At 42.4% G+C, this 15,301-nt stretch overlaps 1 protein-coding gene across 1 annotated transcript; it reads left to right on the top strand.

Moving 5' to 3' along the window:
- On the top strand, nucleotides 1-6,206 carry LOC133970094 (protocadherin alpha-C2-like). The gene is made up of 3 exons (XM_062406916.1): nucleotides 1-2,460; nucleotides 3,898-3,934; nucleotides 4,882-6,206. Exons 1-2 carry the CDS (start codon nucleotides 28-30, stop codon nucleotides 3,907-3,909), a joined length of 2,445 nt encoding a protein of 814 aa, XP_062262900.1. The 5' UTR covers nucleotides 1-27; the 3' UTR covers nucleotides 3,910-3,934; nucleotides 4,882-6,206.
- Nucleotides 6,207-15,301: the final 9,095 nt, after the last annotated feature.

The following is a 15,301-nucleotide window of genomic DNA, read 5'->3' as shown; positions in this document are numbered from 1 at the left end:
TTCTATCTTTTCTGATATATTCTAACGATGGCGCGTATCTTTGCACCTGCACGGACACGCTCGAATGTGGCCGTTTTCACGTTTATTGCACTGTGGGGATGTGCGCTCTCCATCACCCGCTACTCTATTCCGGAGGAGATGGAAGAGGGCTCCTTTGTTGCCAACCTGGCCACGGATCTGGGTCTGGATGTTCGGAGCCTGGTGCAGCGCAGCGCGAAGCTTGATGTCATCCACAGCAAAAACTACCTCGACATCAACAAAGAGACGGGGGAGCTGATCATCCGCGAGCGGATCGACAGGGAGAGCATCTGCACGACCAAGACAACCTCGTGCTTTCTGAAAATGGACGTCATCCTCGAGAACCCCATTCGCATTTTCAACATCGAGCTGGAGATCATGGACATTAATGACAACGCGCCCGTGTTTCGCAGGAAGACGATGCCCTTGGACATTTCGGAGGCGACCCCTCCCGGTGAGAGGTTTTCATTGACAAACGCCGTGGATGCGGACGTGGGGGCCAATTCAATCAAGACCTACTATCTCAGCGAGAGCGAATACTTTGTCATCGACATACAAACTGGCAGCGATGGTTCCAAATATGTCGATTTGGTCCTCAGCGGTAATTTAGACCGAGAGGAGCATTCAGTTCATAATCTGATTTTAACCGCTGTGGATGGAGGGTTGCCTCCCCGCTCCGGCACAGCCAACATCATCATTAATGTCCTGGATATCAATGACAACGCCCCCCTGTTCAGTCAGCCGGTGTTTGCAGTGAACATGTCAGAGAACACGGCTGCGGGGACGGTGGTCTTGAAGTTAAACGCGTCAGACTTGGATGAGGGCTCAAACGCCCAGTTGATCTACTCATACACACTGTACACCTCAGAGAAGACCCAGGAGCTCTTCTCCCTCGATCCAGACTCAGGTGAAATCCGGGTGAAGGGGGTGATCGACTATGAAGAGATTCAAAGTTTTGAGATGCACATACAGGCTCAGGACAGAGGGGCCAACCCGCTGTCCGGCCATTGCAAAGTGATGGTGTTCATCACCGACGTGAACGATAACTACCCCGAGGTGACAGTGAAGTCTCTGAAAAGTGCACTGACCGAGGATGTCTCTGTGGGGGCGCTGATCGCGGTGGTCACCGTCAGCGACAGGGACTCGGGAGCCAACGGTGAAGTGGAGCTCACCTTGAGTCAACAGAGAACCTTACCGTTCGTTCTCAACAAATCCTCGGAGGGTTACTTTGAGCTGCTGCTCTCAAAGCCTCTGGACAGAGAGCTCATAAGCAAATATGAAATCATACTGAGGGTGACAGACAAAGGCTCGCCGCCCCTGTGTGAAAACGAAACCATCACCTTAGATATTCTTGATGTCAATGACAATGCACCCATGTTCTCTCAGTCCTTCTACACAATCCACGTGGTGGAGAACAACGTACCAGGGGCGCTGCTGACATCTCTAAGTGCATTAGACCCCGATCTAAATGAGAACCAGTACTTGGTCTATTTCATAATGGAGAAGGAGATTGTCAACACGTCTATGTCAATGCTGTTCTCCATCAACCCTGAGAACGGGGACCTGTATGCCCTGAAGACCTTTGACTATGAGCGGGAGAGGGAGTTCCTCTTCCACATCGAGGCCAGAGACTCTGGTGTTCCCCCACTGAGCAGCAATGTGACAGTTCACATCATCATTCTGGACCAAAACGACAACACTCCGCTCATAGTAGCACCGTGGCGGGCGCGGGGCTCCTTGATAGAGGAGGTGATCCCCAGGTCCACAGACAAGGGCCACTTGGTCACCAAAGTGATTGCTATTGATGCGGATTCGGAGCAGAACGCGAGGGTCACATACCAGCTCCTGCAGATCACTGACTCGTCCCTCTTCAGTCTTGATCAGTATAACGGTGAAATCCGGACGACGAGGATGTTCAGCTACAGAGACCCAAGACAACAGCGGCTTGTCATCGTTGCCAAAGACAATGGCCAACCTGCGCTCTCTGCCACTGTCACCATCAAGATATCCACAGTAGAGCACGTCAGGTCCTTTTCAGAGACTACAGAGATGCCACTAGAATATGACCTCTTCACAGACCTAAACTTGTACTTGGTGATCGGTTTAGGAGCTGTGTCATTTCTGCTACTGATAACCATCCTGGTTATTATTGTGCTGAAGTGTCAAAAACCAAAGCCGAAGGTGCTAAAGATGCCCCCGGCCAATAGGAACAGCGTGATCAGCAGAAACAGCATGATCAGCCAGAGGAGCTCCACCATCGCAGACTCCACCCTGATCTCCAGCGATGCCTACTGGTACAGTTTGTTCCTCGCAGAGACCAGGAAAGGCAAAGTGGTGATGAGACAGCCCATAATCCCAAAAGGAGCTGGGTACTTTGTGTCCAGTATACCCAGGAGCATAGGGCCAAGTGAGACCACAGACTCCAGAGCGTCCACACTGGAGGTATGTATGACATGAAATGGCTGCGAGTTAAACTGATACTGATGATTGATAAACAGATGTGAGACAATATTTTAAACCCCAACTTGCATTCTGTTGATGCAAATTGGTAATACAGCACTCTCAATAATTGTCTTTATTACTTAATATATCCCTGTTTTAAAGTAATTCACACATTTCACATAGGTCAGTAGTATATTTAATCGAGCAGACAAGTTTTGTCAGTGTCAACTATCTAAATGTTGTGTTTCTGGTCATTTTAGGTTACGCACATTTCATGAATCCATTTTATGATATTTCATAATGGGCAAGCGATCATCTTCAAGGTCTATGAAGGGTCTAACAAGCAGGGGAAAGTAACTAAGTACATTTACTCAAGTACTTTACTTGGTTAAGTACTGCACATAAGGATTATGTTTTGGGGGATTTTTATTGATGCAAATTTATGTACGCCTTCTAAATTTAAGAAGTGAATATATTTATTTTTACTCGTCTACATTTATCTGACAGCTATTGTTATTAGTTACTCTATTGACATTACATACAAAAACATGGGCTAAACTACCGAACTGTATAGAGACCCCCTAATGTATACATTTATAATTCAAATGTGATACAAATGAAAACCGAATCATCGATGTTGATTGTGTAAACTATAGAATTTGACAAAAATATTTTCTTGACAAATTACATCCATTCAACGGAAATATATAATAGAAGATAATGCACTTATGAAGGCAACAGAAAGAATCATCAGGGCAATTAGTATTAACCAAGATGAGACCATAGTCATGCTGATGTTCATTATCTGTGTGTTTCCCGAGCCGAGTATCAGCACCTCAATGCATAATCAGGCCAAACAAATACCCCCCCTCCCACTCCAGCCCAAACTGAAAATGTGCCACTGTTCGATGTCTAATGTAGTATGTAGGTCATTTATTACAGATGCATATAACACACAGGCAGAGCATAAGCAGTGGGTGAGAGAGAGAGAGAGAGGGGGGGGAGTACTTCAAAGAGGCCCAGACATAGAGGGGCCTCTCTCTCTCTCTTTATCTCTCTCTCTCTCTCTCTCTTCAAGGACACAGACGTGTTGCTGAACGAAATGAGATGCATATGGTGCTGGAGGGGGGGTGTGGGGGGATGGGGGCTGTCGAGCCTCTGGCAGTGCTGCCCCGGCTCACAGTCGACTGTGAACGAGTGTGGATGTGCTGATACCGATCCAGATGTTGTTTGTCTTTGTACAGCTGGACCTGCAGACTAAACTGCAGCACGTGACGCTCTGAAAGATTAAACACCATGAATATGCATACACACACAGGTGTATCTGGGGAGAGGGAGCGAGAGAGCGACAGTGTGTCTTTTGTGTGTGTGTGTTTGTATTGGAAGTGTGAGTCGAAGTTGTACACACTGAACTTGTTTCTTTTTTCCATTCCTAAGTACTCAAAATGAAAGGAAGTCCATTCTACAACTGGAGGTATGCTGGTTGCTGACTACATTCTGTAGATCCACTATAAGTGTGTCGATGTTTTCTATCCTTTCCTGTTTGGTATACATGTTTGATTCGGCTCCAAAACTTTGTCACAGTTCCGAAAGCAAATCTTTGGTGTAATCCCTCAGTCAACACATTTTCCCTATAAAACAGAGCAGAATCAGCTCATTTCCTGTTCGTCCTCGACAAGGGCCGCCGCCCCTCTCAAATCCAAAAACTCTGCTCAAACCCAATCCGACATTGTGAGCGCTAACATTTATATTGGCCAGTCTCTCGAGTAAGAAAACCTATCAGCTTATACAGAGAGCTGAGATTAGAATAAAACTTGGCGGCTGGTCAGATACGTGGTGTGCACATCTGGCTGGCTTGGCAGAGATTCTGGGCAAAGTGATGGCACAGATAGAGGGGGGAAAAACGGATTATAGAATGAATTGTCCTGAATAGGTTCTCAGCATGTAACGTCAGGAGAGCCTCATCCACATCCTTGTACACTATCTTAGCTCGACCAAATTTTATATCTCAATAAAACATTATTCTTCCCATCTTTAGCTGTAATATCGTTCCAGCAAATAAAAAAATAGCACGTTGTGATGCCTGCTTGTGCATGCTCTATTTACACCCCCCACCCTGTAGTAGATAATGGCTTTGTCGTATTTTATTTTAACTCTGAATGTTAATCTGACAGATTTATCCGGAGGATTTTCGGGCAAAATGTATACTCAAAACCACTGATTTGAAAAAAATGAAAAATATTTAATCAAGATCAGCAAAACCTGAGAGCCAACGACATGTCAACGATGTTGGCAGTAACCAGTGGTGGCAGTAACCAGTCACTATCCACTGTTGCAGGAGTGGGGACTTTCTACAAGTTTATATTGAGGTTGAACTTCTCTCGTTGCTAATTTTTTCTTTTTGTTTCTTGTTTCTGTCAGCAGGAACCCAGGAGAGAACTGCCATGATATAATCATCTCTTCGTGGGAAGCTTTGGCTGAAACTCTCCCCCTGTGACTCGCAAAAGAAGAAGATGTCCTCCCCCAGTCTCTCGGCTCCAAAGCTCCTTTCTTTCAAGTTCCTCAAAACCCCCCCGCCCCATACGAACATCGACCACCAATCGCCTCAGCTTTCTACCTGTTTTTTTCTTTCTCTTCTAAGCATGAATCTGCATGATTCTACAAAGTATTTTCAAGTATTCGGAAAATAGGAAAATTTGAATCATTCATGGCAGAATATCTGGACGTTACTAGAGTGGCCTCATGTAGTAAATCCCCCTTCTCCTCAATGCTTTGAAGCTCCTCAGTGGACGAACTTGCCTTCTCTCCAGGGTCACATTATGTGCCGTATCGTTCTTAAAACCATCTGTAGGGTCACGATCATGCAACATTTCTTCAGCAAACACCTCTAATTATAAATACACATGAAACAGGGTGATATGATATGATTCTTCCATAAACCTGGTAAATACATAACTGTAGCTGGTTTTGTCATTGATTCAGGCTTTTGCACTTGGTATTTATCTTTCGTTCCTTTTCTTTTTTTGATAAAACAATTCTACTGTATTATGAGTCTCGCTGTTTACAGAGGCTCGTTCAACTAATAACTTTACAATGACAATAATTGGTGATAAGGTTTTTTTTTTTTTTACAATGTTTTTTGTTCTAACAGTGACGAATGTGAGAAAATGACAAAAAGACAATGAAAGAAAACAAAACTGTAAAAAAGAGGTAAAAAACAAACAGGAGATACATAAGGTGTGTCTCAAGTGCTGGGCTGCATCCTCTGGAGGAGGAGATCTACGACTGAGAGGGCCGGACCGACAAGTGACGGTCTGGTCACGATTTCCTTGCTTGTCATCGGCTTGTCCCACCCCCATCGCTGTTGCCTAGCAACGGAGGTGCAGTTGGACGCTCCAAGGAAGTTTGGCTGTCCTTTGGATGTTAGGTTGAGTTGAAGCATTAGTCGTCTTGTCGCCGACCGGCGCCACTACTTCTTTGAAAAATTGTTTGTCACTAAAGCGCAATGAACCCTGGGAATGGTTGGGCCAGGAAGGATTCTCCCGTTGGACCCTTCTTTTCTTTAGGATGGAAGGAATTGTGGTCGTCTGCAGTTGAAACAACCTTCCTAATAGGTCGGCCTAGTCGTGCAGCTGTGCAGCCTCCGAAGGATGCAGGCCCTGAATTGAGACACAGACTTTTTATTTGATTGTAGATAATGCAGTTCTATAGATTTCTGACACCTGCAGAAGTGCAGTTCATACTTTACAGAGTGTCTTTACATGTGTGCTGCTGTACAGTATCTGACTGGGCACTCATTAATATTGGTGTATTAGGGAAACACAACAACACTGGAACATTGATTGTTTTCAAACAGAAACAGCTTCAGAAGCATGATCCGAGCCAGGGTGCATGAGGCAGTTGTATCCTCAGGTGAAATATGAATGCAGTGGGGCGCTGACATCCCAAAATGGACCGGTACTGGAATGGGCCCTATAGTTTCAAATCCATTCAAAATTGATTTTTCTTTGTAATAAGATTTTGCTTATCACACATGCAGCATAAGCTATTAGATCCTTCGTTTCCCCAGGCTGATGAAACTGCACTACAACTATTCACTGCATTTATTAATTTGCACATGGATCAAATTATCAATCATTGGAAATTAAACAAAAAATGTTAAATGAAAAGAGCAAGATTATTCAAATGTATTTACCTTTGCCATGGTAAAAAGGGAATATAAAGCAAGGTGTCATTTTATGACTACATGTTTTTATAGATATTTTACGTATTGACTATTAATGCTGCTTTCGTGAGCTTCTTTAAGGGCGTTTTTTGTGTTGCATTTTTGTAGTTTAGTGCAGACGATGTTGTTTTTCATAGTGTACATACGTTTAACTAAGACAAGAGTACTTTTCTTGACCTCAGACAGTAGGGCAGTTGCACTACTGTGAAGCCCAGGACTTTCTCAGAAACATGGATCTTATTAGGATCCATCATTAGGGTGCAAATCTACTTACAGATAATTGGCGTAGTGAGATGAAGAACGTTGTGTTATTTATAGGTGCAGTATTCTTGCACTGATCCTGCAAGTAATAATACAAATAATGGTGCTGATCACATATAGGGTGCAGAGAAAAGTGCAGAGCAGATGACGGCACTTTGAAATGTGAGCCCTATTCCTGATGTGAGCGCAGTCTTCAGACGTATCGGGTAACAGTCTGAGTCAGGGACATCTAACCCCTCGCATTGTTAGACCAGGCTGCTGAGCACATAAACACAAGCATCTGTCTGACTCATGGTGTCATTTAATAAGGCATCTCTCGCTGTGGAGAACATGTCGTAGGCAGCGCCAGAACCGATTGATTCCAACAGTTTTTAAAGAATAAATAAATTGCACATATATATATATATATAGAAAAGATGAGCCCCTTGCGTGCCTTCCGCATTGTAAAAGATTCTGTATCCGAGACTGTTGATGAATGAAATAATAGCATTTGTTTATCCCCACAAGAAATTACCACCTTGAATAGGAGATGTTGGATATAGGGACTCAGCCTTTTCGGTTTGGAACCAGTAGATTACTGTAAAATAAACTGCTTTATACTTTGTGTTTTTTATACAGTAGACTTTTTTGATATCTTCTGTATTCACTGTGATCGACGGCACACAGGGTGCTTGTGCTCGATATAGTAAAAAAAAGAGAAAAAAAACAGTGTTATTTCTCATTTGTGTGTGCAGCTCAGTTTTCTTTCTTTTCCTCTGTTGATTTGCCAGTACAGATTGTACAGTAACGCTTCGAGAGTTGCATCAGACATAATCCAGCTCCATCCCACTAAGTGGATCAAAGACAATATGGGAGAGAATGGCCTTGCTTTATTTTCAAGTTGAGTTAATTGTCAGATTTTGATGTTGCTTATTTGGCGTAAATATTCTGCCTGATCCTGCTAGTTTGAATAAAGCTTTTTAATCCGTCTTTCTGTTGCGCTTGTGATGAAAAATGGAACTGAAGTGACTTCTCCATTGTGACACACATACATCTCCCTCTTTCACTCTCTCACTCTGAAATTCCCCCTCTCTCTCTCACACACACACACACACACACACATACTCTCTCTCACACACACACATTTTGACCCAGTTTCTCTGTACAACGCTCTGTACTAATTCTTGGAAATTGAAAACGAAATAAAGGCGATATGCCTGCAGTTCAAATTGCAAAAGCAGACAAATAATAGCTTTGTCAGGATTAGTTAAGGCCCAGAGCCAAATTGCTGCAGTGTGACCACACAGGCATGTCAGTCCATGGTCCTAAAGCAGACTGATGTGAGAGAGCCCCCCCGGATTTTAGATAATCACAACAATTCCCATCATAACCAGAGCCTTCAAGTTTTCTTTTGTGGTGTGCCTTTGAAATGGATTTGCTTATTAATACTAATTAGAAATGCAAATGCGATTGCTCACATCATATAATCCCAAATCCTAAATTCAACCCAAACTCCTCAACCCTTTTTGCATTCAGAACTTATATATGAGTTTTACACTCAACTGAAATATCCATATAGAATAGCACTTTAAACAGTTCCTTTAAATCTGATCTAGCTGCACCAAATTGCACACCCTCATTAAAATCAGTCCCCTAGACATGCCTGCTTTTTTTCATCAAGAACCATGAATTTATTTCCTGGGAAATTCAGGAAGATGTTGAAAAACGCTCAAAATTATTAGATTTTCCACCTGATCAGCAGCCGAGATTTAATACACCTTTCCCGGACCCATACTATATCTGTCCACTAAGTTCCCAGGTAATCTGTCCAGTAGTTTTTTGAGTAATCATGCTTAAAAACAAATAAACAAACCAATGAGTGACTGGGCAGGGGTGAAAACATAACCTCAGAGGTAATAAGTGATTTGGAACATGGTATTCCTAAGCTTCAAGCTGGTAAAGCAATGTTCACCACTCACAGCAGCACCAAAGCACTTTCAAAAACTAGCCAAACTATTGTGGAAGCCTTAAGGTCCTCTGGTTACTTTGCTCGTTTAAGAGAATAGCAAGTAGGTCAGTGGGAATTAGCAGGGCACCTGTGGCTACACTCTGAATGTTGCTGTAACACGTCTCTTTTCCTCCCCAGCGAGTCACATGTTCAGAACTGATGCTGTCCGCGGTTGTGAAAGCGTTGTGCAAACCCGCTGTGACATTGGTTAACTTGTTTACTTGAGGAAATCTTACAGTTTAATTATTTACTCTGCGAGGAGACTTGAAAAACTGTTGCACCCGTACAGCTAACCAGTATTGTAGTATGTAGGGCAGCTGTGAATAGCCACCCACATGTTTGTTATTCAATTAAACAGCAATTCAGTTTGATTATCATCCTGAGGATGGGAAGTGCACGTGTAGTCCCAACATGACTCTGAAGACAAAACAGGCCAGGTTAGAACATTAAGGAATAGACTGTGAATGATGTATCTAATGTCCAATTATGTGCATTGTATTGTAGAGAGAAGCGTCAAAAACAAGAGCTCATACAACCCGGGAGTGTTTTCACAGTGTTTGTGAATTCGTCACGGAAAAACATCCTTACTGAAAAACCTTCGCCTCTCTGAGCAGTTTGTTGAGATGGTGTGGTGTCGAAGTGGTTTACATTAGGCTCCCCATCATACCTCATCAGCAGTTCTTTGTGCTGTGCTTTTTGTTTGCCCTGGACTGCACAAGTAGAGTGCGGTTTATTGATCCCGTACTGGATTAGAATATTAAAAAAAGCATATATCCAGAGAAGGCTGCAAGCTGCTTAGGCATACTTTAACCGGATTAAATGGATTTACCCGATGTTTGGTCACTATGAAAATATGAGATCTGATCAAATTTAAAATCAGTTATCGACAGTGGAGAGACTTTCAGACATTAATGTTAAACTTCAAACTGGTTTCCTGCTGTGTTTGTCCCAACTTATTTGTACAAACAAAGACCATTTCCCTGCTTAAGACTGCAGATGGCAACAATGACTTTGAGCTGAAGCAGTTACATTTGGGCATAAGGTATTCTCTGGTGCCCCCTGTCTGTGTTTTAAGGCCCGGAGGATGGAACTGGGGGATTAGTGGTGTGTCACCCCTGGGTGAAAAGGAGGTGAGTGTTATAACCAGTGGAAATCACAGTTATTTCACTTGTTATTTTTTAAATTTAATGAATAGATTCTGATGTTTGTAATGGAAATCTGAAAATATAAGAGGCTTGAACACCAAATTTGTCTATGTGTATTTTGATAGGGGCTTTCTGCAGAAAGGATCAACACAGAGAGTCACAGGGATCTCAGAGGGAAGATGCAGAGCAGTCAAATGCAAGGTTCTTATGTAGGAGAACCAAGGCTGTTCATCCGAGCCAGGTCAGACTGGTTCTGTAGGTGCAGTTTGAGACAGGAATCAAAACACAGAAATCTTAGATTTACATATAAATCCTTTTGAGATAAAGCAGACATAAATTCAGTTCTGCGGAGAGTAGATTAGATATAAACAGGTTATGACGTTTGCAGGTCTTTTACTTTAAAGATCTTTATAATCGTTATACTTTATACAATATAATTGTAGGAGGCCAGAAAAGATATAAATATACAAAAGTGTAATATTATAGAAAAATATCAGCGTGTAAATTGAAAGTGTAAAAAACAGTAACAACAGTGGCAGCATGAGCTTAGGACTCAATGCTGAGACCATAAACCATCACTTCCACCTATGGATGTTACACATTATCCCATGTTGCTATTAGAAACATTGAGACATCAGTCAAAGTAAAGACGGGCTGTGGGTGCTTGACCCATTTGTGTGAGTGAGTCAGATCAGTGGAGAGGATACCCTGGCTGCAGCCCATGCACAATGGGGTCATGAGTCTTACCACCTAGAGCTTTGACTTGCACTACAGTTGGAGGGATAGAGTGACGAGGGAAAGTGTCCAGTAATGTGCAGCTCCAACCGAGGTCTGGAGTGAGAGATGATGTGTGGTTTAGTTTCGTCACTTGGATGTGGAAAAAGATATAGCAGTTATTACAATGGAGTGGACACACACAAATATGAAGAGGTTGTCATTCTGTTTTAATGAAACAAGACAGGAAAACAAATCCATTACAGAATCTGCAAAGTCTGTGATGTTAGGAGATCTCGGTGGAGAAGATCTGCCTCGCTGCCTGTATCTTCCACCGTTGGGATTTTGTTTCTTTGAGGCGAATGCTGCCGTAGATTATAGGGAATATATGGCTTAATTATTGCAGTATTTATATGAAGAAGTGTAAGCACTAATAAGGGGGTCCACATTCACAGGGGGAAACATTGACTGGAGAAGCAGACTGTGCTGATCGGGAGTACTACGATGGAGTTAAGTGCGGTGTCATCTTTGGTCCATCTGAAGTGATGCCACGAGCCGGTTATTTGTAGCGTGTGTGTGTTTGTGTGTGTGGCTGCCGTTGCCATGGGCTGGCCATCCTGTGCTGCTGGTTTTATACGACTACATGTGAGCTGGAGTCCTTCATATGTACTATTCTGCATATATCTGTAAAAATAACTGTGTCTGTCTACAAAACTTACACAAAGGTGCATCATAACATACTTAAATAATGATAGGGTCATGAAGGGAGTGAATTTGTGTCACATCCGATGCACACGCGCACAGACGGACTTGCTCAAGGACACTGCAGATGTCTCCACAACACATTCAGCTGTCCAGTCATTTAACTCACATTAGAATGTTCATCCGAATAATGAGAATTGTTGCGTTTTTGGAGTGCGCGAGTATCATGGCATCCTCTGCCTTTTGATTATGGTGACATGAAAATCAGCACATGTGGGGATGGTGCATCAAATTTAGAACAACTGGCACGGAAACATTCATCAAATTGTTGTTGCTATGGAAACAGTGCTCTATGCACCAAAAAATGGAAAGAAAATCCAAAATGGTCGCGATAGTGGCAGGTGAACAACCAGCAGTGTGTATTTGAATCCAATGCATATTCTATCAATTCAAATCCTTTGAACAGGATCTTTGCTGTTGTGCACTCGGCGTACACAAGTGTGTTACTGGTGAATTCAAACGTCAAGCCCAAAAATTCTGAGCTTTTCTTTTTTTAAGTACAAGAACAATGTAGACTACACACATGCTTTTATATAATTCTGCCCTCATTAATAGATATATTTCCAGTTCCCATTATCACAACAGAATTATGGATCCGTCTCAGTGCAGTTTGAGGAGGCTGAAATTATTTCAATCAGCTTTCCTTGGGTTTTACTTTTTTCGTTTTTTGTCATAGGCTAGTTACATTATATTGACACTGTTCTTCTTCAGAACATTTTATCTATATTATAGACATTGTTTTATTTTGAACTGGTATGTATTAATTTTTGTTTTATTAGGTGAACTTCTGTCCCATGACGACATCTTATCCTGGACTGTGGATAGATTATTTGAAGAAGCCATTACGGCTCTCCTCCATGAGATGCATTCAGCCAGTGATCTATTCTGCTTGAGGCCATCAGGACAGCCATTTCCTGCCAGCTGTTGTGACCGACTTTGCTTGTCTGTTTTGGACACATATGTGAGACCTCCGCTTCAACCCAAAATAATGATATAAAGTTATTTTGTTCCCTTTCACACACAAATATTGATACTGACTCTATAATATCCAATGCATGCCAATGACTGTATCAACACATTGTTTATAGCAGCTGTTCCTGAGCTGTGTTCTCCCCCACTCCATTTTCCTGTTTGGGACACGAAGCCATGGCTGCTAATTCATTCACTGTCTGATCGCTGTTATCTCCAGGCTCTACCCCAAATTTTACACAAGAGAGCTGTGGTTACTGACATAATAATTCCCTGTGTAGACTCATTTTCTATGATTCACTTCTCTTTCAATGTGTCTCCATAGCAGGGTTTATTTAAGTGGTAAACATATTATACAAAGAGGTATTTTGTAAATCAATATGCAGCAACATTGACATATTATAAAGTTGAGATTGAGAATAAAACGGGTAGTTTCAAAGCATTTACACATCAGCATGGATTTTTATATCATCCTGTTATAGAGCAAAGGTCATAATGATGATTATATTTGTATCTTCATTGATGATATTTGACCCTTTTAGAAAATACTTTCACATTAATAAGAATTCTGTATTCTTTTTACTCATTTCATTTATATACATATGCAGCTATAGATTATATTTTAATCTGAAGTAAATAGAGGTTGTGGTCCACTTCTGGTAAATAACAAATACTTTTAAACCTAATTTTGTTCAATCAAGGGATTAACCGGATTATAATTCTACATGCAAAGATCACAAACCAGGTCAAACGCATGATCAAACTTCCTTAAAGAAGTAATCATAACAGTAATCACACAACTGCGCCGTTATCTTTTGTAAAAAGAGTTTGTTGCCTCCTCACCCACCAATACATCTTTTCAGCACCAGGGACAGCTCCTGTGCGTTGAGCACAAACAGATTCTTTGCAGATGCTTCCTTTGCTCTCAGACACATTCCTGGTAAATGTGTACGTAACGACCCACATTCATTACGTGGAAAAGAAAGCCAGGGAGAGAATTTTGTCCCAGACCGGTCAGTATTTGAGAGCAGCTTTTCCTCAAACAGTCCCTTACAACTTCCTGACGGGAGGACCGTGTTTCCTGCTGCACGGAATCCATAGTAAATGAACACAAACACAAAATAAAGCGTAGAACAAATGTTATACCCATGAGCATGTGTACTCTTTATAACCTCCATTATTTTCCAGTTTTGAGACAAAAGTTTGTGTGACATCATGGCAAAAAGTTTACTGAGCACAACACTTGATGACAACAACACTAATACTTACTTACTGCCCTGGATGCTTTAATGGAACTGCTTTGTACTAAATCTGTCTTACCAGCATTTTGCAGTGTAAACTTTGATCACGTCATCCTAAAAAACACCAGCCCTGATATCAACCTTTTCAAATATCCATCCCTTCAGTTTCTATAGCTGCCTGTCCTGTGGGGGTCTGGGGTGTGTGTGTGGGGGGGGGGGTCTCATCATGCTCTGGTTGAGATACAGTGAACACTCTCGTCATGTCATCTTGTAACACACATGGAGCATCACATTCACACCTTTGGGTTACTCTGATTTTTCCAGTTCACTAAGAGAGGTGCACATGGAAATGTGAGAGGGGGCGGGGCGCATAATTTTTTTTGTGTCTCCTGTATTTTAGTTTTGTCTATGGCGGTATTGATTTGTCAGTTAATTACTTGATGATCTTTTATTTTATACAAACAGTGAAAATGGGACAATGTGCTTTTTTTTAATGGATGTAAGTGAGAATGAACAATTGTCGTCCATAGAGTCTGCCCCCTTCTCCACCATGCTGGCTATGTTGAATTACACAGCCAGTGTATATACATATATTACATTTTTAATTTTTTTAGGATGTTTTCTGCACACCACCAGTAGCACTGTTTCTATAGCTACACCCCGATATCATGTTTCTCTTCGGGACATATTCTGCAGAGAGGAAATGGGTCTCGTGCATTATAGGGTCGACCACAGGCATTTTAAATACGATTATGTGACCTGACAGTCTGAGGTCTATCACTGACAGTGATCCATGTGTAGGGAAGGTTGTGATTGTCAGTGCGAGGCTTTCTCTCCGCGCTGCGCCTGAGCCAAGCGCTCAACATGCGGTGCGGGGCTGCGCCGCAGAATCGCTACCGGCAAATTAAGCCTCCTTACGACTCCAGCATCCAGGCCTGTACAGACAAAGGAAGACACACATATGCGAGCCACAGAACATGTGTCCATGTTTGCGACCACGTTTTTTCCCGTATGAATTTTTCATTTTAGATGAGGTGATGCTGAATATTCCTCACATTATAGCCCTGTGCTCGCTTTTATGCGCAACAGTGAGAATAACGCACAATGAGCCAAATCCCTGGGTTATATTCTCAATTTCAGCAAAAGTCCTCAATGGATGCCCCAGTCATGTGCTGCACAGCAGTTGTGATTTATTTTTACAAACTGAATGACTGGTGTCGCTGAATGCATTAAAAATGTATGCAGCCGTTCTGTGTGGTCGCCTCTTCTTCGTATTGGGGGTGCTTTTAATGTGTAGGTTGCTCATTAACTCCCAGACCATACACCGCCGTCGCAATGGAGGGATGAGAGGAGGAGAGAGAGAGATGGGTGGGGTAGAAGGAGGGCAGCTGCGCCACGGCGGAGAGGAGAGAGCTGAAGTCTGGGTGCGCGCTAGGGTGGGATACGGTCCCTCCAAGGTCAAGTCAGCTATATTGAATTTTGAGTGTTCCGGTTAGTCCTCTTCAAAATAAATCCAATATACATTAGTACGCGCTTG

This window comes from Platichthys flesus, chromosome 15 (genome assembly GCF_949316205.1).
Source record: "Platichthys flesus chromosome 15, fPlaFle2.1, whole genome shotgun sequence".
Lineage (NCBI taxonomy): Eukaryota > Metazoa > Chordata > Actinopteri > Pleuronectiformes > Pleuronectidae > Platichthys > Platichthys flesus.
Note: the sequence above shows the minus strand (reverse complement) of the source record. Positions and strands in the feature narration are given on the sequence as shown.